At 41.8% G+C, this 26,899-nt stretch overlaps 2 protein-coding genes and 1 pseudogene across 7 annotated transcripts in view; 2 read left to right on the plus strand and 1 right to left on the minus strand.

Moving 5' to 3' along the window:
- The window catches only part of LMBRD2 (LMBR1 domain containing 2), a 55,999-nt gene extending 49,747 nt beyond the window's left edge, over positions 1-6,252 (minus strand). The window contains exon 1 of the mRNA XM_023216520.3: positions 5,835-6,252. The gene's annotated coding sequence lies outside the window, so the exon portion shown is untranslated. The remainder of the gene's footprint in view (positions 1-5,834) is intronic.
- A 15-nt stretch (positions 6,253-6,267) lies between these two features.
- The window catches only part of SKP2 (S-phase kinase associated protein 2), a 32,220-nt gene continuing 11,588 nt past the window's right edge, over positions 6,268-26,899 (plus strand). For 4 of the 6 annotated variants that reach the window (XR_002732486.2, XR_002732487.2, XM_023216514.2 and 1 more), the window contains exons 1-6: positions 7,042-7,327; positions 18,053-18,164; positions 21,248-21,391; positions 23,083-23,217; positions 25,113-25,211; positions 26,368-26,498. Coding sequence is in view for 4 of the 6 variants with exons in the window: in XM_023216514.2 (XP_023072282.1) it covers positions 7,042-7,327; positions 18,053-18,164; positions 21,248-21,391; positions 23,083-23,217; positions 25,113-25,211; positions 26,368-26,498 (907 nt within the window). In the remaining 2 variants the exon portion in view is untranslated. Of the gene's footprint in view, positions 6,553-7,041; positions 7,328-18,052; positions 18,165-21,247; positions 21,392-23,082; positions 23,218-25,112; positions 25,212-26,367; positions 26,499-26,899 lie in introns of those variants that run through there. The other 2 variants (XM_023216515.2, XM_023216517.2) reach the window with 1 other exon arrangement.
- On the plus strand, positions 9,438-9,538 carry LOC111545606 (annotated as a pseudogene).

The raw sequence follows: 26,899 nt of genomic DNA on the forward strand, positions 1-26,899 counted from the left end.
TCGTGGGGAGGGGGGAGGGGGGAGGGATGGCATTGGGAGTTATACCTGATGTAAATGACGAGTTGATGGGTGCTGACGAGTTGATGGATGCAGCACACCAACATGGCACAAGTATACATATGTAACAAACCTGCATGTTGTGCACATGTACCCTAGAACTTAAGGTATAATTAAAAAAAAAAAAGAAATTACATTTGTTAAGATTATTTAATAACATCAGAAAATTATCCTAACAGCAATTGAAAATTTGGCACGTATTTTTATGTAAACATAAAAAAGAGTAATGTAACAATGAAATATATTAAAACATCAACAGTCTTCAGGTGGTAAGATTATGGGCATAATAAGCAAACAACAAAATCAGTTTTAAAACTTACATTAGCTATTAATGTTTTTACTATGGTACTCAATTTTTCAGTCTGATTCATAGTCAGCACTTTAAAGAGTTGTAGAGGAATAAATAGAATTATGGGTCCTTTATTCTAGTAATAAATGATTTGGTTACATACCTTCGTGTTAGTATCCTACCACTGTTGTAAAAACTTACTACAAACTTAGTGACTTTAAACAACATCCATTTATTAGTATCTTATAGCTTCTATAGGTCATAAGTTCAAACACAGCATAGTTCAACTTAGTTCTCTGCTTAGGGGCACACAAGTTTAAAATCAAGGTGTCAGCACGTTTGCAATCTCAGTCAGGCAGGCTACTGGCAGGGTCTCACACTGTCGCCCAGGCTGGAGGGCAGTGGCACGATCATGGCTCAACATAACCTTGAGCTCCTGGGCTCAACTGATCTTCCCACCTCAGCTTCCAGATAGCTAGGACTATAGGTGCACACCACCATGCCTGGCTAATTAAAAAATAAATTTTTTTTTTGTAGAGACAGGGTCTTGCTATGTTGCCCAGGCTGGACTCAAATGCCTGGCCTCAAGTGATCCTCTCACTTTGGTCTCCCAAAGCACTGAGATTACAGGCATGATCCACCTAGCCAAGCCAAAGCTCAGTTATTTATGGTTATAGGACTGAGATCCTTGTTCCTCTGCAAGCTGACAGCTGGCACTTAACCTTAGCTCTAGAGGCCTCTCTCCAGTCTTTGCATGTGGCTCTGCATATCTTTTAAAATTGTATATATTTAAAATGCACAACAGTGATGTTTTGATATATTGTACATACACAGTGAAATAATCACCATCGTCAAATTAACATATCTATCTCCTCACACACTTCTCTCTCTCTCTCTGCATGTGTGTGTGTGTGTGTGTGTGTGTGTGTGTGTGTCCGTGGTCCTGAATATTTTAGAAGCAGCAATGGCTTGTCAGATTCTCCTCATGCTTGAAATCTGTTTTTCAGGGCTCATCTGATTACACTGGGCCTGTCTGAATAATTTCATCATTTTTACTGGTTCCAGAGATTAGAGCATAGACATTCTTAGGGGTTTATTATTCTGTTTACCATACCATCTATTTCTGTTGAGGCTGAACTATATTGCCTTCTTATGACACAGGTTAGGACCAGTAATCCCATGAAATTGGAGATAAAAATTGGTGTTTTCCTAACTTGAGAAAATAATAGTTTTAAAGTCTGTATCTTTAACCTTGTACCAACATTCAAGTGATGAGTTGCAAGGTTTAGGGAAGAAGGAGAAGAAAGGGGATGATAATGATGATGACGATGATGATACTAAAATGGGGAGGCAAATAAAAATTTAGTTCCACATGATTAAGCACCACAGTAGCAAAACTTGATTATACTCGAAATCAAAATGCCAATTCATTAAAACTACCAGATTTTAGTGCCTGATGTGTGGGCATATCGTACCCTTCAAAATACCAGTTCTGAAAGTCTTAACATTTAAAATCCAATTCAATCTTTTCCCAATCGTCAAAATATTATTAAATATTACTTTCAAATGCCTTTATAATGGTTTCACAATTAGCATGTTAATGTTAATGACTTGAAGTACTGTTTCCTGAGTACTTTATGGCTGATAATAGTTTTTCAGGCCAAATACCTTTTAATGGAACTTTAGAGGTTAAGCTAATTATGTAGTTTGAAGAATTCCAAATGTTTTGAGAGAGAGAGAGAATGGGTACCAAGTGATCAGAACACAAACAAAACACTGAAAACAATTTTGTCAAAACCAGAGATTCTGAAACTGAATGAAAAATTTCTGACTGTAACCTAATGATTCATCAGACTCAAATACTGTTAATTTAAATATCTGAGTCTGATGAATCATTAGGTTCCAACTGGAAATTTTATCTAACTTCACATATCTTTATTTTTACTCAGATACGTGCAAAATAATAAAAACTAGGAGACAACTCAAAATCCTAATTATGAAAAATCAAAAGAACCAGAATTAGAAGTGAAGATTAAGTCAACAAATTTCTACCAATGATCAAAATTTAAATCTTCCAAACATAATCGTTATTCACATATTTAAAGATTTCAGGTATGAGATAGTTCAGTTTTGGACACAGACTACTGCAAGAGACTATTACTCCCACTCGAAAAAAAAAAAAACAAAACCGTCATAATATTTTTTAAAGGTACCTAAGAGCTGAGTTGGCGAACCAACCAGGTAACCTGAATTCCAAAATGTGACAAGCCCCTGAGGACAGTGGCATACATACCAACTGCTTTACCTTTTGCAAGGCATGAAGAGAAGAGGTAGTAATCATGTAAGCATATAAGAAAAAAGAACTAAAATTTTACTGAATTCTTAAAGATTTCATATATATAAATTGCAAGACATTTTGATAGAGAATAATCTGTAAAGTCCTTCCTAATAATAAAATAATTTAAAACAATGAATAGCTAACATTTAGCATGTGTTCACGAAATTTTAAGCATTGTATTAACACTAGTACCTATCATGCTTTATCAAATTAGACCTCGCAACCTCGTAAGAAAGGGCTGTTCGTTTCCTTGCTTAAGACAAAAAACAGCACAGAGAGGTTAAGTAACTTGTCCAAGTTAACAGAGCTGGTGAATGGTAAAGCTGGGACTCAAAGAGAGGCATCTTCACTACAGAGCCTGGATCATAATTACATGTCTCTCCTCTAATCTAGACACAGTTCCTTAATGTATTTAAATTGCTAATTAATGATTTATTTTGTTCAGTCTTCACAGGGAACAAATTAGAACATTCTCCCGTTTCTTTTAGATATATCAAGACAGAATGCTAAGTCATGTTTAATACAGAACTTAACACAAACTTTTTACCTTACAGATTATACTACCATTACTTGATTTAAGGGTAATATATGACTGTACTCTACATGGGAAAAGTGGAAAACATAGAGTAAATTTGAATCCGTTTGTTCTTGCCCCTATCTGCCTATCTTAGAGAATTAAATTGCAATGAATTAAAGATCTACTTAGTTCCAAGCATCATTCATACATTTAACAAATATTTACTGAACTCCTACTATTTTGGTGAGCTCTGTTCAAGGGGCTGGGGATACAAAAATCCAAGCAAAGTCCCTGACCTTAAAAGGTCTAGTGGGAAGAAACAGGCAATTAAAAAAAAAAAAAAAAATAGGGGGTGATAAGGGCTATGTAAACAGGTAGCTGCCACCGCTACAGAGAATATTAGTTCTGGAAATAATTATTCATGATTAGTTTGGCTACACGTAACAGAAAAGTCCAATATACCTGAGACTTACACAATGCAGAATTTATTTCTCATGTAAAAGAAGTCTTGAGATAGGTGGTTATGGCAAGTTATCAGACTATCAGAGGCCCAGGCCCCTTCTCTCTAGTCCACATCCTTAGCAGGTGGCTTTAATCCTTATGTTCCAGGACAGATGCTGGAACTTCAGGAATCCTAGCATCATCTAGACAGCAGGATGGATAAACAAAGAAGGGTGGGTCTTCTTCCTTTTATAGAGATGTAAGAAATGGCTGGGCACAGTGGCTCACGCCTGTAATCCCAGCACTTTGGGAGGCTGAGGTGGGCGGATCATCTGAGGTCGGGAGTTCGAGACCAGCCTGACCAACATGGAGAAACCCCCTCTCCACTAAAAATACAAAATGAGCTGGGCGTGGTGGCGCATGTCTGTAATTCCAGCTACTCAGGAAGGCTGAGACAGGAGAATCGCTTGAACCTGGGAGGTGGATGTTGCGGTGAGCCAAGGTTGCGCCATTGCACCCTAACCTGGGCAACAAGAGTGAAACTTCGTCTCAAAAAATAAAAATAAAAATAACATCAATCAGAAAAAACAAGATACATCAGTAGCAATCACAATGCAGTTCTTTATGACCAGATAGCAACCTCTATGTACCTACTACACTGGTCTTCAATGGATACAATTCCTTATGTTAAAAAGAATCTAATGTACCAATTTAAACTTGCATTTATTATGTTAAGGCAACAGTCATGATTAGAAGGAATGCAAAAAAAAATTATTCCCATATTAGGAAGATGAAGTATTTCTGTTACCAGGGCAAACTATTAAACTGATTTTCAAAACTGACAGGCTCTCCCTGAAGTCCTAGAGAGGATCTTGTGTTCACTAATTCAGATGTTGCAAGTATTCTAGTTCCCCAGGTAACTCCTAGTAAAACCAAGACTGAACAAAGATATTTCTCATCTTTAAATTTAGAATCATCTCATCGATTCCTATCTATGAGACCTATGTCTGAAGTGGGCTCTCCCAATTATTTTACATCTCAAAACTGTTTATTCTCATTATAGCATCTTAAATATTTTTGTTTATTCTTTCTCCTCCATTAGCTCACAGGCTCTCTCTGTTTTGTTCCCTTTCCTGAAGGAAACTATAATTTTTTGTGTCAAAAATATTTTCTCCTACGAGTTGCAATCTTAGGGGCAAGGATGTAGCTTCAAAGGAAGGCAAATGCTTTCTCCTTAGCCAAAGTAACATAAAGGTCACTTTTTGTAAAACATCAGGATATTGCATTTTAAAATGTTTTCCATACAACATTAGTTTAATGAACAGCTCAGCCTAGTATTCTGCACCTAGTTCCAATCAAAACCAAGTTGTGAACAGATCTCTTCTTTACACCAATCTCACCTTTCAAGAACAAGCTAAAAGTTCATTAATTCCTTCCTAAAGAGGCAGTTACTTTTCAAGCTAAGGACCAAGCTAAGGAACAAGCATATACCTGGGCAAGGGCAGTTTAATTTCACTATAGAGCAAATCATTTTTTCAAGGAAACCAGAGGGCGTGTCATACAGCATCACTGAATATTCTAATATGAGATGAAGCTGTTATGCTTCCTTATGAACTTTATAAATCTTCATTTTTATGAGCCTTAGAATTCATCCCCCTTGCCTCTTCCACTGTTTTCCCGGAGTCACAGTTGCAGTATAGTTTGCCCAATGGATTTCGCATGCTCATTGTACCTGGAATATGTCACGCTCTCTACTCCAACCGCCCCCAAACTCTTCTCAGCAGAGATAGGCTTAAAGCAGCTTGTTTTTAGGCGGCGACGCAAACACACGTAGCCAGTTGAGCGACAGCAAGCAACCAAATGGCTTTGCTGGAGGCCCCCTGCGTTGCACGGGTAAAGCCCGTTGCAAAATACAGTCCTTTCATTTATTCCCCTGCTACTATTTATGAGACCTGTCAAGGCTGCAAGGGCATGCGCAGCCTTCCCACCACACAGGACCCGCTGGGGTCTCCGGCTACCCTAAAACTAAACCACTGTCTTTCGTTCCAAGTCGTGTTTAGCTGTTGTGCGTATTTTACAGATAAAGGAAGGATCGTGTCCACAGATCCAATTCTAAGGGCCGCCTTCTCCTCAACGGAGGAAGAAGCTTCCTGGCAAAAGGACGAACAGGTGCGACGCCCGCAGCCTCTCACCTGGCCGGCGGGCTGGGCTACCGTCCCCACTCAGCAGCTAGGGACGTGGGACCCGCGGCGGCGGCCACCTGGGGTCTGCCGGGTCCCCTCTCTTTCCGCCTGCGCTCGGCCCTGGACCCCACACTCAAAAGCGCCTCACGCGTTCCGCCTTAGGCTCACTGTCCGATCTCGCCAGACAGCGTCTGGATGGGACCGGGAAACGGCGGCCGTCACAGCTGTTCAGGTTCTGGGATCCACGCTCAGAGACGACAGCGCTGGCGATCACCAGAAGGCCTGCCGGCTCCCGGGAAAGGAAAATCCGTCCACAGTCCAGCTGCTGACATTTCCCAGTCAGCCGTAGCACCGCCCGCTTCCGCCTCCCCGCCTACCCCATGGGTCGACCAGTCCCGCTCCCGCGGGGGGTTGTGGGTATCTGGAAGGCGGGTAAAGCTGCAAGGGAAGGAAGTAAGGGAGAGCCCGTCGGACTACGAAACGGGACGGAAACTACAATTCCCAGCAGGCCGTGGGGCCTCAGAGTGCGGCCGCGAAGCAAAGCGGGCTGTAGAGTCTTGCGCGCGCGGTGGGGATGGAACGTTGCTAGACTTAGCGGGTCTGGCTCCTGGGGGTCCGAGCGGCACGCTCGGAGCCGCCGCGCGCCAAATCGGGAATCCGGGAGGCGAGCAGCTCTGCAATTAATGCACGTATTTTAAACTCCCGAGCCTGCGGACGCTATGCACAGGTAAACGGATTGCAAAAAGGGGAAGAGCATGAATGGACCCTCTTAATAATTCTTTTAGGCCGCGAGTATCGCTACTGGCTAATATTGTTAGTAATGCTGTTAAGTGAATGGTTGCTTAGCCCCTTCTTGGGGAAAGTGTGAATGGATGAATGCCTTAGTGCGAGGATCAGCGTGCGGTTTTATTTGGCTTCCCTAATTGGGCTCTTCTGCCACCGTTTTCAATCAGTGTATAATTGCCCTGTCTCTCTCCTTGTCTGTTCACTCCACTGGGAGAAATTCTTGAGGCCTTCTGCAGGATCGTAAGTCAAAAAGCCTTCTCGATTTGTTCTTTTCATTTCTTCATTTTCTTGGTAACTCTCCGCGGGCACGTAAAAAAATGCGATTCTGTTAGCTGCTGTGAAGGTTTTCCACAATGCATAAACTGCAGCTTCTTTAATGCCTTACTTGGAATTATTTATGGGTGTGTTTTCGAAAGGAACCGGGGGTATTATGCACTTCTGCAGGAAGCACCTCCAGGAGATTCCAGACCTGAGTAGCAACGTTGCCACCAGCTTCACGTGGGGATGGGATTCCAGCAAGACTTCTGAACTGCTGTCAGGCATGGGGGTCTCAGCCCTGGAGAAAGAGGAGCCCGACAGTGAGAACATCCCCCAGGAACTGTTCTCAAACCTGGGCCACCCGGAGAGCCCCCCACGGAAACGGCTGAAGAGCAAAGGGAGTGAAAAAGACTTTGTGATTGTCCGCAGGCCTAAGCTAAATCGAGAGAACTTTCCAGGTAAGGATATGAGGGTAAAAATGTAAGTTATGCAAAGGGTGGACTTAGCTATGTTGTTGGGAAACCTTTGTTCAGGGATCTTTACCATGGGTTCCTTTTAAGATTGCCTAATTCTGAAGCTATTTTTTCAACACAATAGGGCAAGTCGTCAAGTATGCAGGAATCTTGGTAGGTATATATGTGTGTGTGTATGTATGTGTGTATATATATATGTGTGTGTGTGTGTGTGTGTGTGTGTGTGTTCTGGTGCATAATCACCTTGAAAATTTTAACCCATGAGAAGATATTCCTGCCTTTTTCCTTAGAAGAGAATCTGTCTTCCTAAAGGCCAGATCGGTGCCGCCAATTAATAGAAACATAAAGCAGTGGTCTTCTTGTAGGATTCTTTTGCTTTGTACCCCTGAGTGAGCTTTTTGCCTTAATCACTTAAGTTATTTATCAGTGGACTGCTGAAGTGAACGTTCACCTAAGTGGGGGAGACTTTATCTCCCCAGGCCCACTCCCACTCCCATATTATCTTCTCTGGTGTGTTCTGTCTCCATTACTGCTGACACTATCTGTTTAATCACCCAACCCAAAAACCTGAGAGTCAGTCCGATTCCCACCGCCCCCAACATCCACTCATTCATTGCATCTTTCCCTCTTCTCTGGTAACTATTTCTCAAGTTCTTATCATCTCTTGCCTGAACTATTAGAGCGGATTCATAATTCCAACCTTCTTCTCCCCAGATCTATCCCCCAGAACTAGAATGGATTGACTGAAAAACTATTTCTTCCCTCCTTAATAGCTGCCCATCCCCTAGTTTCTCAAGCAGGTGAATGAGTGCCTCCCAGAGTGAACCAGTACCCTGGAGTATGCAAAAGCCATAGGGTAAATAGGGCATTGACCGGGGTTATCAGGTTTTCTAACTAGTAAGCTATTTAAAACAGTAATGCAGCAAATATTTGCTGAGCACATACCATGTGCTAGGCAGTGTTCCAGGTGCTGGAGATACAGCAGTGGGCACAACATAAACATTTCTGCTCTCAGGGAGCATCCATTCTAGTGAGAGAATACAATAAACACAATAACTATTTTATATAGTATGTTAGAAGGTGATAAGTGCTATGGCTAAAAACAAAAATAGAACAAGCCAAGAGGGAATGCAGGTCCTGGGGTGGGAAGATAGAGTGCACTTTTAAACCAGGTATTGAGGGAAAGCCTCAACTGGACAGTGACCTTTAAGCAAAGACATAAAGGAGGCAGGGGAGTGTGCCATGCAGATATCTTGGAGAAAAGAGCTCCAAGCAGAAGGAATAGCCAATGCAAAGACCCTGGCGCATAAATGTGACACATTTGTTCCAGGAACAGGGAAGCCATATTCTAAGAGTAGAATGAGCAAAGGAGAGAGTTGGGAGAGATCAGGCTGGAGGTAATGTTGAGCAGAGTTGTGATGGGACCTGATTTAACCTTCTAAAAAGGACACACTGATGTGTTGAGACTCAACTGTGGGGGTGTCAAGGGTAGAAACTTAGGGTCTTTGTTAAATTTCATATTTTCAAGACAGAGTCTTGCTCTGTCGCCCAGGCTGGAGTGCAGTGGCGTTCTCTTGGCTCACTGTCTTCACCTGGATTTGAGAGATTCTCCTGCCTCAGCCTCCTAAGTAACTGAGACTACAGGCATGCACCACCACGCCCAGCAATTGTTTTGTTTTTTGTAGAGCTGGGGGGAGGGGGTGGGTCTCACCATCTTGCCCAGGCGGGTCTCAAACTCCTAGACTCAGGCGATCCTCCAGCCTTGGCCTCCCAAAGTGCTGGGATTACAGGAATGAACCACCACACCTGGCCAAAGTTTGGAGTCTTGTTGGGGGTGAGGGTGGTCAGATTCCAGATATATTCCGACATTAAAGTCAGCAGAATTTAGGAGGCTGTTGAAATCATCTGTAGAAGAGGTGATCAGAGTCTAAACTGAAATCAGGTGGGGGATGATGGCGACGAAGAAACAGATAAAAGATTTAAAGACGAAGTCTTGCAGACCCAAGGTAATTAAGTATATTCATAAATTCTCCCATCTGGTTTCTTTTGCAGAAGGGTTGATAGATTGGTGGTTTAGTTGGTTGGTTGGTTGCTTGCTTGCTTTGGCAACACATATACTAAAACTGGAATACAGAGAAGATTAGCATGGCCCCTGCGCAGGATGACATGCAGATTCGTGATGCATTCCACTTTTTTAATTAAAAAAACACACACACACACACACATTTGTTTACAACCTTTAGGAAAGAGAACTTTGCCCAATTTATGGTTTGGGAATATATATCAGGAGTTGGATTAATTAGAGAAGCAGTAGAGGGTCGTAGTGAAGTCAGTTCTGGGTTTGAATCCTCATTCTTGCATTTATCAGCCTTGGAAAGTTATTTGAGCTTTCTGTGCCTTAGTTCCTTTATCTGTGAAATGGAGTGCTGTAATAATACCCACTTCATAGGTCGTCGTGAAGATTAAATGAGAGTGACGTAAAACCCTTAGCATGCCACTGACACGTAACAATAAATAAGACAACAAAATTCCTGACACCAATTTTGGAGGCTAGTGGACTTTTATCTTTTGTTTTTAATATTGTTAGTCTGACCCTGTTAGTGTAAATTTTTTTTTTTTCTTCAAAATTTAATGTTCACTGCTATTTTTTGTGTCTAGAATGTAGCCCTAACAATTTGGTGCTTGACCAACCAAATGTGGTGAAAGATGCTTCCTGCTAAGATGAACAGATTTTTATTAACTTGTCCAGTGCCGATAGCTATTGACATAGAGTGTGATTGCCAAATGCCCTTCCACGAGTGAAAAAGATTTTTTTTTTTAAGCAAGGCACTGTGGGAACAAGATAGAAGTTTCCGGAGTCTTTGCTATCTCCCAGGAATTTGCAAGTCAAGTTCAGGAGAAAATACAATAAAACATAAGAGCAGTTCACACACAGCAATACATGGAGACTCATAGATTAGCGGCAGATGAGTAGCTTAGGCAGTGAGTGCTGTAGGGGGCCAGGGGAATCCTGTGCACAAATGACCCAAAGTGTCCCAGAGGCAGAGGCCTCCTGCGGTGATTCCCATTCAGGTGGATGTGGAAGATTTTCCTCCTTCCACTCAGCAAAAAAGAAGGTTCTGGGGAAAGAGAGGGATCTGAAAATGGTGTAATCAGTGTCTTGATTGTTAAAGCTGAGTTCAAAGGTATATATCTGAAGTGAGAGAGAAAGAATGGTGACTCTTATGTTTGTTACCTAAGGAGAGGCCCAGAGGGAAACCAATGTATGTGGACTTACATGCAACAGAGGTTGCTTAATTGGTATAGAGTGGGGAAGGGTGAACTCAGTGATGCAGGATGAGGGACAGCTGCTATAGAGGATTCCCAATGGGCCTTTGGAAGCCTGGGCCTCCAATGGAGCCGGATTGTCATTCCAAGGAGTTTTGTCTGCAGTTGTCAGGACAGGTGGCTACTGGCTTTGCCAGGATTAGGGTAGAATAGGCCACACCTGCTGTACATAGATATCTGATGACTGGTTCTGGGCTGCGAGTTTTTGTTCTTTGCTAAGCAGTTTCTCCCTGCAGGCCCCAGTTCAGCCTTACATCTGGCAACTAAATCCTCTTCATCTGTTTATCTTGGAAGATGAAAGCTCTGTGGCCAACCTGTACTAGAACAGGTCTGATTGGCCCTTGGAGTGAGTGTATGGAAAGAGTTGGGGAGGAAATGGCCCAGCAATGAGGTCAGTAACAGGCAGAAAGGGGACAATTGCATTTTATTTATGGTCATGAAATGCTTGTCCCCCACCCCACCCTTTAAACAGGTGATAGCCATGAAAATGGAGTTGAACTAATTTGTTGATCAGCTCTTCCATGACTCTTAAATGCTTGAAATTCCAGACCCTAAAGTGGTTGTCAGACTAGAGATACTAAAATTTAGTGTATGTCAGAATCCCCACGGGAACTTGTTCAAAGTGCAAAATTCCTGAGATTCTGATCCGGGAAGTCCTGGCCTGAGCCTGGGAATCTGTGTCTTAATACCCTTAGGCAAGCATTTTTCTCCAACCTTTTTTTAACCAGTAAGAAACATATTTTACATTGCAATCCTGGGTATGTATCTGAAACAGCAGTTTTACAAAACTATATTTCCCCTTACTAAGATATTTTCTATTCTGTTCTAGTTCATTCTTTAAAATATATGCACATATATGCTAGTCAAGCTCACTAAATTGATTTCATGACCTATGTGAGTCTCAGTCTACAGTTACTAAAGTCAGCACTGGAAGAGCCTTCATGGGATCTTCACCAGTCATCTTTCTTTGTTCCATAGCTTCCTTTCATTCATCCATTAAGCAAATATTTCTTGAGCACCATTCTAGGGATTGGGACTACAACACTGAACATAACAGGCAAGAGACCCTACCTCATAGCGCTTATACACTGTTGCATATTTTTTCCAAATCCCAGCTCCTGTTGTTTCTTCATTACATACCCTACACCTCAGGGTTGAGCAAGTCTTTCATAGAAATAAAAGGTTGTGGAACTGAAAGGGTACATGGGGGAATCCTTGTTAAGTTTCGCTGTGTTTTGTTTTTTCAGTTTTGCCCACCTTAGCCAAAAAAACAAAAACACCCAAAGCTAGCATGGTCTCAAATGTATTCCTTATGGTTTGTGGGAAGAGGAAGGAGAACTCATCTGGGATGGCACAATCTGTTTGTTGTTCCCCAGAAAGAAAGCATGGGGTATTGCTACTTAAAACAAGCCAGGAAAAGCAATCATGAGGTGAGCACCCCCAACTCCCTGAAGATAATGCACACACACAAAAAAACAAGTATGAGTACCAGATCCTTAGTGCACATTTCTACAAGTATAATTTGATTATGCTTAAAGATCATCAATTTTTTAAGTCAAAAGTTTGATTATGATTAGGATTACTTTGAATTTTCAGCTTGAATCTGAGTGGAGTGGAGTGATGTTCTGAGAAATAAATATGTCAAGTAAGATGAGTTACCTACACTGCAAAGATGGAATGCACAGAAAACTCTCCAACAAGGCCCTCTTCCCAGAGAATTTCAGGAAGCCTGGGAGGTGATAAGGTTACAGAATTGGGAGGCTGGGTATGCACCTGAGAAATAATTGGAAACAGTGGTAGGTGAGGGTGATTGTAGCAGGTTTGCTGGTTTGGCCCCGTTTTTGCCCTTTCCTGGCCCTGAAGTACATTTAACTGCTGTCCATGTCATTGAAGACTGGAGACCTTGGGCTCAGTAATTATATCTTTTAATGTGGGGCTGGTATGCAGCTGCAGCCTTGCTGGATTTAGTGGAGAAAAGACCTCTGGATTTTTCCTTCCGCTCTCCGCAAACAGACCAGGCAGCCGTGTCATCATGAATTCAGGAAACAGATGGCTAATGTTTTGAGAATTAAATATGGCAAGGAAAATTAGATTAAGCATATCACAGCCTGGATGCCTGTTACTAGAGCAGCTATTAAAGACAAACTTCTGCCTCATCTGCTGGGACAGCAGCCCATATCAGGCTGTGGCACCCCCACCCAGGGCCCCTAGGATTAGTGTCATTCTGTGGTCAGCTGACTCAGAGCACTGGGTACTTGGCTGCTAGCTGAGTATATGCGTTTTCTAGGCCCTTGCTCCTTCCATTTGGTGGTGAACCCATTGATATCATCTTTGTTTTATTTTCTCTCTCCTCTTCTACTCCCTAGCCCTGATTGATTTCTTTTTCCATATCAAGTCGGGTTTAATTCTCACCTTTTCAAAATTTGTACTCACAACAGAGGAGAGCATAGAATGTTAGAACCCACTAGGATGGAAAGGGCATGATTTGAAGTCAGACCTGAGTTTTAATTCCCCCCCTGCCACTTGCTGATTGTGTGACCTTGTGTCTTTTGTCATAGTTGCATGTTCTCTTGAAGCCCCAGCCCCCATCTCCCAGAGACTACAGCTATACTGATAGAGGACATTCCCTTCTGCTCTGGGTTTTTGTCTTCAGCTTCATCCCCTCCATAGGCCAACAGTGCTGTGCACATAGTTGTTAATTGGTTAATAAAGGTTAACCAATCACACTAATAGAGAATTAGCACATTCATCATTTGTATGAAGAGGGCTAATAAATACATTTAGCAAATATTTGTAGTGTCCTGTTATGTGCCAGGGATTGTGTTAGGTAATGGATGTGCAAATCTGGGCATGGGGCCTGTGGTGGTATCCTAGATGGGAATGCTTCTTTGAGCAGGTGCCATTTAAGCTGAAATCTGGAGGAGTTGGGAAGGTGAAGATGGAAGTTGCAACACAAAGTCCTCCAAACTTTGGAGTCTCACGTGCAGTTCTTCATGGGTTAGGTCTACTGACGTCTGCATTGATCACTATGCCAGATTTTCCTTTAGCACTTTAATTACCTAGCTGCTATTGCTTTTTTAATTGGTCCTGATTTCTTATGTCTTCCTAATAGAAAGCACCAAGTTTGTTAATTTATTTATCCTGCCCTGTACTTCATAGCAAGATTTTCTAATTTCCTTTCCCCAGCCGTAATTTGTTGGTGCCCTATCTATAGCTCCTTGAAGCCCACCATTCCCTTACATGCCAAAGCTCTTGCCTACATGTAGATGAGCTTCCATGCCTGAGGGCTTTCTCTGGGCAGGAATACAGGGGAGTCCCCAAATAGTGACCAACAGCAATTGATGGATTAATACCCCAGCACTCGTGCCCTTGGATGAGACAGCTCTGGGATAGTTTCTAGATGGTTTACTGGAGTCCCCAGAAGATTTGAACCCCAGTTGCCCATGGGGTAATCTGCTTATTAGCCTGCTCCAGGTTGGCTTTCCTCCCTTCCACCTCTGTCTTCTCCACTCTTTCTAGTGCTTCCTGGCATCACTTCCCAAATAAACTACTTGAAGTCAGAGCTTCAGAATCTGCTTCTGGGGGACCCAAACTTAGAGGGCAGATGTGGGGTTTTGGTAAGTCATACCATGCAGACCTTGTCCAATGTCTGCACATGGGTGAAAATTCAGAGCAGCATTGAAAAGGTCATTGCATGAAGAAAACATGCAGACTTAATTGGGAAAGGAGAGGAATATAGAAAAGTTTTAATCCCTGCTGCATTATTTAATCTTTTCTTGTACCTCACTTATTCTTCACTGAACAATTTTGAGAGATAAATCTGTCAATTTCCTTTCCTGCAGGTAGAGAAACTGAGGGCAGAAAGATTAAGTAACTTGCCCAAGTTCACAGACTTGGGGTAACACAGCCAGGATTCCAATCAAAACTGCTGCTTTCTCAGTCCAGTAGTCCTCAGATGTGTTGAGGGGGCCAAGCACATGATGTCAGTATGATTTTTACAGATTATAGTAAAATCTCAACGTATTAGATTGAAAATAGCTAAGTATGTTATTGAAGTATAGTTAAGCTCACTCTTCCAGAGAGGCCATTTCCTCTAGGAAGGCTTCCCTAACCCCTGCACCATTCCCATGTGCTGCACAGCACCCTGATTCCTGCTGTAGCCCATCAGGATAGTTGATTGAAATTTCCTGTTGAATTGTTTGTATCTCTCGAACTCAGAGTATAATAAGGGTCAGGATTATACCTTACTTATCGTTGTGTCCCAAAACCTAGAACAGACCTCAGTGTATATAGTACATAGTTAATATGTGAGTTTATGACTACACTTAGCCAAATATAGTTATGCCCAGTCAATTACTAGATTCTGATCTAGGTATGTAAGAGGCAGCAGAGGTCTGAGGGAGTTGGATTAATAGGAGAAAAACTTGAGAAAAGCCTGTCATTCAACTTCGTTTTCAATTTGGGGAGCAGGGCAAGAGCCTGGTTTGAGAACCTTTGTCCCCTGCCCATGTTGACTTTGGAGGAACTTTGTGGCTGTGGTGAAACAGCTGCCACGTGGAGGAGCCTCCTCACAACCTCCAGCTGCCTCCCCGGATCAGCAGGGGTGATCTGCCTTCAGCTTTCTTCCCCTAGCTTTTAGGGCCTCAGTCAGTCCTTTAATTTTGTCCCCTGAAGGACAAGGGGTGAGGGGAACAGGCATTCATTGAACAACTGTGTATCTCCTCCTCGTTCTTGAACAGAGGCCACGTCCTCCAGAAAGGCTTCCTTAACCTCTGTGCCGTTCCCGTAAGCTGCACAGCACTCCGAATCCTGCTGTATCCCATCAGGGTAGTTTACTGAAGTTTCCTGTTTGTTTCTCTATATCTGTCAACCTCTGAGCAGAATAAGGGTCAGGATTGTGCCTTATTTGTCATTGTATCCTTAAAACCTAGAATAGATCTCAGTGTATAGTACATATTTTATAAATATGGGAGTGGATGAATGTAGCAACTTTGTGCTAGTTCCTGAAAATACAAAAATTGTTAAAAAAGAAAAAAAAAGGGGGGGTTGTTCTCAAGAGCTTCTGGGGGTCTAGAGAGATGAATAAGTAAATAATGAAATTATGGTACATAAGTAGCCTGTGCTTGTTGATGTCATGGGAGGCTTTCTGTAGGAACTGGGGCTTCCATTTGATTTTAAATGAAGAGTAGTTGGAGGCGAGCAAGCATGTGCAGAGGCATCGAGATATGACACAGAATGACTCATTGTAAGAATTACAGGTAGCTCCAAATGGCTGGAACACATTTCTAGATAACAAACCTAGAAAAACTAGTTGGGACCTGGCTGAAAGCCTTTAACTTTGTACTAAGCATTGTGGACTTTAGCCTAAATACCTGGAGTGTACCACTGAAGAATTCTAACTGAGGGAAAGACATGATGGTTTAGAAAGACTGCCCAGGGCAGCAGGTGTTTATCACACTCCTCGGTGCTTTTCTCCCTCGTGTCCTCAAACCCCTTACACAAGGCCTGGTACAAAGGATATGCTCAGTAAAGACTGGCACCTTTAAATGCTAATGGGAGGAGAGAGTATCACCAGAATTGTTGTAGAAGATCCATCAGAGGTAGAAAGCCTAGGAAGTCAGTCATGGAACTCATCTGACCATTTTTTAGGATTTCTTCATTGTGCATTTATTTCCTTCTTGGCAATTGTTATATTATCCTGACCTTGTGGGATTATTCTGTGTGTTCATATGTAAGAGTTTCATACTTGTTGAATATTTAGAGATTGCTTCTATGAAAGAAAACTGCTTTTCCTGCATCCACCTTTCTCCTATTTTAAACACAGCAGCCAGAGTGATCCTTTTTGAACTTACATGACAGCCTGTCATTCCTGTGCTCAGAATCTTCTAGTGGTTCTTCATTGAATTCAGTGTCAAAGCCAAAGGCCTTTATCATGACATAGGAAGCCTGCATGACCTGGCTGCTCTCTGATTTCTACCCACCCGCCTTGCTCACTCTGCTGCTCTACACTGGCCTCCTGGCTATACCTCCAAACACACATGCTGTTCCTTGCATCCAGAACACATCCCAGATACTCACAGGGCTCACTCCCTCACTTTGTTGAAGGCTTTGCTTAGCGATCATCATCTCAGTACGGCCTTCTCTGACCACCGTGTTCAAACCTAATAACATCTATCCTGAACTCTCTGTTCTCTTCCTTGCCGTGTTTAATTTTCTGCACAGCACAGATCAATTTTACTATATCATATAATGTAATTATTTTTTGATGTGTGATTATCTGTTCCCCATTACTGGAATGAAGTCCCACGAAGATAGTGTTTTGGGTCTGATTCACTACTCCTTCCCAACACCTAAAGTGATACCTGGCACCATAGTAGGAGCTCAGTAAATATTTGTTGAATTAAGAAATGACAGCACCCTTTTGTATTGCTCTTTTAGGTAAACTGTGCTTTTTGTAAACCTGAAAGAAAGTATTAGTCTGTTCTCATGCTGCTAATAAAGACATACCCAAGACTGGGTAATTCATAAAGGAAAGAAGTTTAATTGACTCACAGTTCAGCCTGGTTGAGGAGGCCTCAGGAAACTTACAAGCATGGCGGAAGGGGAAGCAAACATGTCCTTCTGCACATGGTGGCATCAAGAAGTGCAGAGTGAAGGGGTTGGGGAAGCCCCTTATAAAATCATAAGATCTTGTGAGAACTCACTTATCACCAGAACAGCATCAAATTACAGGGGCAGTTATCACCAGGTAACCGTCCCCATAATTTGATTACCTCCCACTGGGTCCCTCCCGCAACACATGGAGATTATGGGAACTACAATTCAAGATGAGATTTGGGTGGGGACACAGCCAAACCATATCAGAAAGGGAAGAAGATTTATTTGCCTTTTAAATAAAGTCACCACTGAGTCCACATCAGAGAGAAACAAGGCTTTCCTTTGCACCCAGAAGCACCACAATATCTTATTGATGTCAATGAATTGACAATGTCATTGAATGACATTTGAGAGGGTGGGACTTGCTCTGCGCCACTGTTCATGCCCCAGCCTCCGATTGGCTGGCTAAAGCTGAAGGGAGGAAGAATAGGAAAAGTGTTGTTGGTTTTCTCTTTTTCATTTGCTGAGAGAGTGTGGTGGTCACTTCAGGGTACATAGACGATGGAATGGGGAATTTAGCACGAATGAAATTACTCATCACCACAATTATTTTTCTGTTAAACAAAAATTTTTCAGACAAAAATAATTGTGAGGATGAATAATTTCATTTGTGCTGAATTCCCCATTTAAGCTAAATGTTGTATATTCTTTATGTGATTGGAAAGACTCAGCAGACTTGGTAGGTTGAAAGAATGGTGATGGCAAACACTTGTTTTCCCTCCAAAGGTGTTTCATGGGACTCCCTTCCGGATGAGCTGCTCTTGGGGATCTTTTCCTGTCTGTGCCTCCCTGAGCTGCTAAAGGTCTCTGGTGTTTGTAAGAGGTGGTATCGCCTAGCGTAAGTATTTTTCACCCCTTTGGCATACGTAGGGGAGGAAGACGAGAGGAAAGTTATTTATTTGTTTTGGTTTCATGAAACTAAAACCCAAGAAAAGTAGAGCAGCACAAAGCAAACTAGGTATCTTTATATTTTTATTAATAAGTGTCCTCATTTCACAGTGGAAGAGGAATTTCCTGGAAGGGGTAAACTTACCAATGTCTGGAAACCTCTTTGCCCTGTATTCAGTGCAGCATGTGTTTATTGGATGCTGACTGTAGGCCAGGCGGTGTGCTTTAAGTGCGGAGGGAGTTACAGAGGTGCATGCAGATAGCGATTCCTCACGCTGTTGGGCTGAGCAGTAAGCACAGTGGGGAAAGGGAACGCAGGCTTGATGTTAGACCCGAGTGCACACCCAGCCTCTGATGCTTACGCTCTGCATGACCTGAGCGAGTTACTTGACAATGCTGAGCTTCAGTCTTCTCCCATTAACCCCATATGTAAATGGGGATAATGGTTATGAGGAGGAAACCATTGGTTATGAGGATGAAATGTGAAGATGCCGGTGTAATGCCTGACTCACAGTCATGTTCCGCACAGAGTAGCCATTGGTGGGGTTGTGCTTTTTTTTTTTGGCAACACTTTTGACGTGTGGAAGGTGAGTTGCGTGTGGAAAGACTTGGTGAGCTGGAAAGGCAATACAGACCTGGAGCAAGAAAAAGGCTATGTTTATCAACCGGAACTTTTTACTATCTTCATGCCTTCTCATCCCTATCCTACCCCCTGGTCATTCTTTGCTTTGTGTTTAAAGGCCATCCGTCTGGCTTCTCCCTCCACATACTTAGAACTCCCTGTGTGAGATAGCAGGAGGCTCTTGCCATCAAGGGTGTGCTGGTATTTACAGGTGTGGGTTGTTTGCTTAGAAGAGCCGCAGAGAGGTTTGCACACCTGGAATGCTGGTGCAAGTGGTAGGCAAGTTTCACATACCCTCACCGTGCTCAAGGAACCCCACTTTGGTTTTCTTTTTCTGCCAACTATGCATTTGTCCTCTTCTTGCAGAGTTTGTTAATCCCATTTAAAATTTTTATTGTATATATTTAAGGTATACAGCATATTTTGTTATATGTATGTGAAATGGCTACTATAATCAAGTACATTAACATATTCATTATCTCACATAGTTACCCCTTTTTTATGGCAAAAGCACCTAAAATTTACTCTCTTAGCAAAAATTCTGACTACAATACAGTATTATCAACTCTAGTCCTCCTGTTGTACACTATATCTTGGGATGTGTTCATCCTGCATATCTGTGGCTTAGTATTGTTTGATCTACATCTCCCCTAGAGTCTGTTAAACTTCATCTCAGTTGTCATAAAAGTAATAACTGACATTTATTAAGCACTTGCTATGTGACAATGCAGTGTTTGCAGTTTAATCCTCTATATGATTTTAAGTGATGGTGTTTGTGTCATCTCAGCTTCAGAGATGAAGAAACTGCAGGGTCAGAAATAGTAGGTTGAGAGATAAGTGGAAAGGCAGGAATCTAAAGTCTGGCTAACTCCACAGTCATGACCATCATACCATATCTAGTTATGCTTGGCTTAGGGTTTAGGTAGCTCCCGAATTCATTTTTTCTGTGAGATGTTCATCTTCCTAAAAAATGTGTATTATTTGGAAAGAAAACGAATTGTTCCAAAACTTTTCCCAGATTGTTATTGAATGCTGGTTCAGCTATAGTTTGCCTTCTTGCAAGAGGAAACATCAAGCATGAGATTCAAGACAACCAGAGCAGTGCTGATCTGGTGTTAATACCTTGGAGGCCAAAATGGATTTCTGTCTGGTCAAGAAGTTACAGAAGTGTGCCACTCTCTTAAGGATATCTTACCTACAATCCACCTTTTTATTGATAGACGTCAAATCACATACTGACAATTTTTTTATGATGAAATTATTTCATAACTCTGGCCAGTGGTCCACTTATTTCAAGCACTATTAGAAAATTCTAGTACACTTAAGCATTTAAAATGTTCCTTCATGTGCTTGTCATTTTATTTTTTTAAATTGAATTCGGCCGGGCGCGGTGGCTCAAGCCTGTAATCCCAGCACTTTGGGAGGCCGAGACGGGTGGATCACGAGGTCAGGAGATCGAGACCATCCTGGCTAACACCGTGAAACCCCGTCTCTACTAAAAATACAAAAAACTAGCCGGGCGAGGTGGCGGGCGCCTGTAGTCCCAGCTACTCCGGAGGCTGAGGCAGGAGAATAGCGGGAACCCGGGAGGCAGAGCTTGCAGTGAGCTGAGATCCGGCCACTGCACTCCAGCCTGGGCGATAGAGCGAGACTCCGTCTCAAAAAAAAAAAAAAAAATAAATAAATAAATAAATTGAATTCAACTATGGGTATTAAAACCCTCTTATTGTGGTATTCAGTACCTTTTTTGAACGTCCCTTTTGTTTTAGAAACACCACCTGTAATCTAAGTTATACTTTTCCCTTATTTCACGTTAGTTCATACACACACATATATACACATACATATACACATGTGTATGTTTTAAGCTTAAAGATATTATAAGGCACGGCTAAACTATGACTATTCCTATTGGATATCTATGACAGCCTTATTTCATAATAAAATGCTAACTTTCCTTCCTTTAGTAATAGTTCCATGTTGCTATAGTAATCATGGTAATTGCTTAACAAAAGTGGCAAATAGGATCTTCTAAGAAGTTTTGAATCTATTTGCCTAGTAATATAATAATTAATTGATTTGAGCAATCATTTTTTAAATTTTCAACTTGAATGCTGGAATATGATTCTCTGGTTCTAGATCACGACAGTGCTAATGTTCACATTGAACCATCTAAATTGGAAGTATATAGAAAGAGAAAGATGGAAGCTTATCCCTGGTGAGATCAAGAAAAATTTTCTAATGCCTTAAAAATCATAGCTAATTGTATAGTCGATTTAAAAACAAAGGTTCATTTAGAATGTGCTTCAAGGGGATTTAGCAGCAGTGTTCTCCTTGTTAGTAATATTGCTGAGGGCTTCCAGCATTTAGTGTGACCTGACTGGCCAAATTAAGCATCTCCTCTTTTCTAGGTCTGATGAGTCTCTGTGGCAGACCTTAGACCTCACAGGTAAAAATCTGCACCCGGATGTGACTGGTCGGTTGCTGTCTCAAGGGGTGATTGCCTTCCGCTGCCCACGATCATTTATGGACCAACCATTGGCTGAACATTTCAGGTAAAGATGAAGAATCCCTGGAAAAGACTATTTCTGAATTTCGAGGTAGAAACAGATCAAAGGTTTCTTTCTCTTTCTTTGTCTTTCTTTGCCTTTCTCTTTCTCTTTCTTCAGCCTTGTAGCCTATGGTAGGTTATCTGTGCAGTGTGAGATGTTAATTCCATACTTTGCTATGGGGCCTTTGTGCTAAAAGCTAGCATAGATTTCAATGACACTGTTCCCATTTAACTCAGGGTTACTGTTAGTCTCTTCCCAGGGTGAAAGAAGCACATTTATCTTCTCAAGTCCTCAGCTGATGAGGACTGTGAGTCCCGCAAGGCAGGCACAAGTAAAGTACTCACCGGCAGATGCAAGGGTGCCCAGTTACTTCCCCACCGTCCATTTCTTATCAATAAAAAAAGTGAGGAGTCTATTCATATTTGTAGCTTGGGGTTTATGATTTTTGTCGTGGAGAAATTTGGAACCTGAAAAAAATGCCCTCTTTTTGTTTGTTTTGTAGAATATTTTGAAAAAGAATTTTCTGTTACTGGTAATTTTGCAATACTAAGGTTACTGCTATCACATACTTGAGTGGAATAACTAGGTACTCAACAGAAAAACAAGCTGAAGATAGCAGAGCTAAAGACAAAACATGTCTCTTGACTCCAATACTTTTTCCCTTCTCTCTGTAGTCAGAATCACCTCTCTCACTGCTTTTTATCCTGTTCCTCCTGCGGCTGTTCCTTCTCAGTCTCCTTCATACATGTGATTTCCTTTGTTCATTCCAGGGTTGGTTCCTGGCTGCCACCTTTTTCACATCCAAATGCTGTCCTTGGACAAGCTGTGTCCTATACACCCACATTTATGCCCAGGACTCTCAGTTCCTCATCTATAGCTTGGCCCTCCCTTTCAAACTCCCAAATTTCTAATTACTTAAAAACTTCTGTACCTGAATTTCTTACGAGTACTTCAATATTAGCATAACTAATATTAAATTTGGCCTCCCCCTTTTTTTTTTTTGAGATAGAGTCTTGCTCTGTCACCGAGGCTAGAGTGCAGTGGCACGATCTTGGCTCACTGCAACCTCCGCTTGCTGGGTTCAAGCAATTCTCCTGCCTCAGCCTCTCAAGCACTGACTTGACTGCAGTGCTTGGACTGCAGGCACGCATCACCGTGCTCAAGTAATTTTTCATATTTTTAGTAGAGATTGGGTTTCACCATGCTGGCCAGGGTGGTCTCGAACTCCTGACCTTGTGATCTGCCCAACTCAGCCTCTCAAAGTGCTGGGATTACAGGCGTGAGCTACCGCGCCCGGCCTGGTCTCCCTTTAAAACTTGCTCTTCCACTGTCTTCCCTGTTCCATTGCTGCTCACCCATTCACCCCTGCTAGAAACCAGGAGCCATTATAGTCTTAATCTCCTTGTCACCCACGTCCGGCTCATTCTTGTGATGCCTACTCATTATTTTCTAAGTGGGACTATATTAGCAGCAGCATCTGTACTTGGCAAAAATCCTCTTGAATTTTAAAATGAATGACGATGGGAATACACTAGTAGCAATTTGTTTTATGACCCTATAGTTAATGCTTGAAGTATGTATTTAGAGTCTTGTTTGTGATTGACTGCTCATTTGGGGAGACAAAGGGATCTGATTTGATCTGGATATACCTGTGAGAGCCACCTACGGAGCCCCTTTTTTCTCTCCGTGTTTAGCCCTTTTCGTGTGCAGCACATGGACCTGTCGAACTCAGTTATAGAAGTGTCCACCCTCCAAGGCATACTGTCTCAGTGTTCCAAGTTGCAGAATCTAAGCCTGGAAGGCCTGCGGCTTTCGGATCCCATTGTCAAGTGAGTGGCAGCCAGAGTGTCACAAAGGCAGTTGTTTTTATGTGTATGAAGTTTTTTCCCTGTATATATATAACTGGGGTGCCCTTCTAGCCCTTCTAGCCATATCCAGGTGGATACAGAAAATTTCTAGTGCAGGGCTCTTGCTTCTGCAAAACTTTTCAGGACTCACTGAAGCAACAGAAGCTTGAATGCTAACTGTATGCCAGGCCCTGTGCTAGTTTCTAGAGATACAAGGATGAACAATGCATGTGTATTATTTGGAAGAAAATGAATGCTCCAAAACTTTTCCCACATTGTTAGCGAATGCTGGTTAAGCTATAGTTTACCTTCTTGCAAGAGGAAACATCGAGCAAGACATGTCTGTTTCCTCTTGCAAGAAGGTAAACTATGAGCAAGACAGATAATTACCATGCTAGTGTGTTATTAAATATTTCGGTGAATATGTGGCAACACGCGAGGAGCCGCCTTCTTAGACGAAGTGACTCTTGAGTATTGAAGATATCTAGGTAAGAGATCTCCAGGTAATAAGACAAAGCAACCAGTCTAGGTAAAGCTTCTGTGTGGTTCTAAACTCTACGTGGTTGGAAGTTACTGGAGCACAGGACTAAGGGAGGGGAATGACAAGAGGTGAGGAGAGTCAGGGATCAGATTGTAATAGGCCCCTGTGCCTTGCTGTAAGAAGAATGGACCCTTCCGTCAAGAGGGAAGCATGGGCCAGGTGCGGTGGCTCACACCTGTAACCCCAGCACTTTGGGAGGCTGAGGTGGGCGGATCACTTGAGGTCAGGAGTTTGAGACCAGCCTGGCCAACATGGTGAAACCCTGTCTCTACTAAAAATACAAAACTTAGCTGGGTATGGTGGTGCATGCCTATAATTCCAGCTACTCAGGAGACTGAGGCAGGAGAATCGCTTGAACCCGGGAGGCAGAGGTTGGCATGAGCTGAGACCATGACATTTCATTGCACTCCAGCCTAGGTGACAAGAGCAAAAGTCCATCTGAAAAAAAAAGGAAGCATGGTGGAGAGAGTTGTTCTGAGAGTGGAAGGAACATGTCAAGAGTTGAAATTTAGGAAATTAACTTGCCAGGCACCATGGAGGGTCCATCGAGGATAGAAGAAGCTAGAGTAGTTAATGATACTGCTGTGTTCATTCAAGTGAGAAATGATGAAGTCTGATACAAAACAGATAGCAATAATAGCAGCTAATGTTTTGGGGCATATATTATGTGCCAGATAGTGAATTTTGTAAATGCGTTTTCATTTAATTCTGACAGCAACCCCGTGAAGTATGATCTTACTTGTTTTCTTTTTATAGCTGTGGAAACTGAGACATAGGGAGACTGAATAAGTCTTTTCCAAGGTCACACTGTTAATAGGTGGCTGAACCAAGATGTGAACCTAGTGATATAGTATTTCCAGAATTCTTGCTCTTAATCACTAAGTTTTACTAACACAGGGCATTTGGGGATGTAGTAGAGAAGATGGCAAATTTGAGAGATGTATAATCAAAAGAACCTGGTGATTTTACAAGTAGAAGTTTGCAAGCTAATTCTAATTATGGGTGAAATGGATATATGTTTATTCCATTGTCTTTTTAATTCAAAAAGTACATTGATTGATATTCTTGTGTATTTGCTTCATAGTAAGTCTTTTACCACATTATATCATTTAATCTTCTTGATAACCCTACCAAGAAGGTTTGATAATGCCATTTCACAGATGAGTAAACTGAGGCAAATTATCCTGTTTGATGTCTGAGAGATAGTGATATACATTTTAAACTCACTGACTCAAAGACCTATGAACTTAACTACACTTGCCTGCTTTCATCTACATGTTGTTAATGAATAGTGTCTTATTGGTCTTTTTCTTCTGGCGTTTTTCTCTTTTTCCAGTAATCTCGCACAAAACTCAAATTTAGTGCGGCTTAACCTTTCTGGGTGTTCTGGATTCTCTGAATTTGCCCTGAAGACTTTGCTAAGCAGCTGTTCCAGGTATGAAAGATGTGAGACTTGATTATAGACTCTTATATCAAATGTAAAATTATCCCTCACATCTGTATAAAATTGGATGAACTTTTTGAGCTTTTAGTAACTTTCCAGGCTCTTGATTTGGTGAATGCAGCATCTTTTGTCCTCTAAACTTTCTGTCCAAACTCAGGAGCCAAGTCAATTGAGTTTGCAAGCGATACTTTTTTATCTCTCTTTTATTTATTTGGAACTGTTAAAGTAAGGGAAGTATAGTAGTGTCTGTCAACAGTACGGTTGTAAGAACTCAACTCACAGTTAACTATACATTCAGGTTTTTTCCCCTATGGTATCTGTAGACCTAACTTACAATTTTTGATCAAATTTTGTATTTTATAAATATAGACCATAAATTTGGACAATTCTATTAACAATAGCTTTCATAATAATGTCAGCACATAAAGGGTACAGAGTTACAGATGTTGCTAAGTGAGGGGAATACATGCCTTTTGGAATACACAGTACTATGCATATGTGTGTTTTTAAAAAATATCCCTTGGTCTCCATGGTACCTCTGTGTCTTAATGGTCCATTTAAAATAGATTGCTTCCGGATGTGAATGTTGTCAGTGAGATCAAATGTATAGCCCTATATTTAGTCAGCAGTGCCAGAAGTGGGGAGTGGGGATTAATGGTTGTATTTTGTCTCTGAAACCCTCGTTTTTGCTCAGTTAGCAGAGGCACAGTAAGATGAAGTGGCTTTTTGCAATGTCAGCATCTCTTTTGTGCAATCCTTCAATTGTGTAAAACATCCTGAGTGATTGTTCAGTCTGTGTTGGGTGGTTGGTAGTTTGAGAAGGCAAACATAAAAAAGACTAACGTTTCTACCTGCAGTACTGGAATAAGGTTTGAGCCATCAGGAAGAGAGTGCTTCTGTCCATTTCCAGGAGGAGGCAGCATTCACCAAGGCCCTTCTGATCCCCTGGCAACTTTCAGGGACAAACAGGGTATGCTTAGGTGACTAGAGGTAGCTGCTGTTAGAGAAGCAGGCGTTCTATGCATGAAATGATAAGGAATCAATGGCTTTGCATTTTCTTTGTTTGCAGTTTGAGGCAAACTCATTCCCGTGAGTTTTAATTGGTTTCATGGTTTCATATTTTCTTTATTACCCCTCTTTTGTGCAGACTGGATGAGCTGAACCTCTCCTGGTGTTTTGATTTCACTGAAAAGCATGTACAGGTGGCAGTTGCGCATGTGTCAGAGACCATCACCCAGCTGAATCTTAGCGGCTACAGAAAGAACCTCCAGAAATCAGGTTAGAGCTTCCAAGCCTGAACCACTGAGGCCTTCACAACGTAATAGATGAGATTCATTGAGCTTCTCCTAATCGTTCCTCCACATAAGTTTTCTCATTTAATCCAGTGCATGTGTTAGTCCCCTTTTTCAGATAAGGTAGCTGCTAAATCAGAAGGGTTAGATGAAGGTAAACAGCTAGTGAGCTAGAGCCGAGGTTTGAATTCAGGATCTAACAGTAGAAGCCTTTACACTTGAAAACAATTTATTTTTAAGCAGAAAAACTTTTAATCAACTAAATGATTAGGTAAACCCCAACATAAGAATACATAAATGTAGCATTTCATTAGTATTAAATAGTGGTTCTTCATTAGGTAATGGGGCTATTTTGTCTGTATGGGGACATTTGTCAATGTCTGGAGA

This window comes from Piliocolobus tephrosceles, chromosome 4 (genome assembly GCF_002776525.5).
Source record: "Piliocolobus tephrosceles isolate RC106 chromosome 4, ASM277652v3, whole genome shotgun sequence".
NCBI classification, from domain to species: Eukaryota; Metazoa; Chordata; class Mammalia; order Primates; family Cercopithecidae; genus Piliocolobus; species Piliocolobus tephrosceles.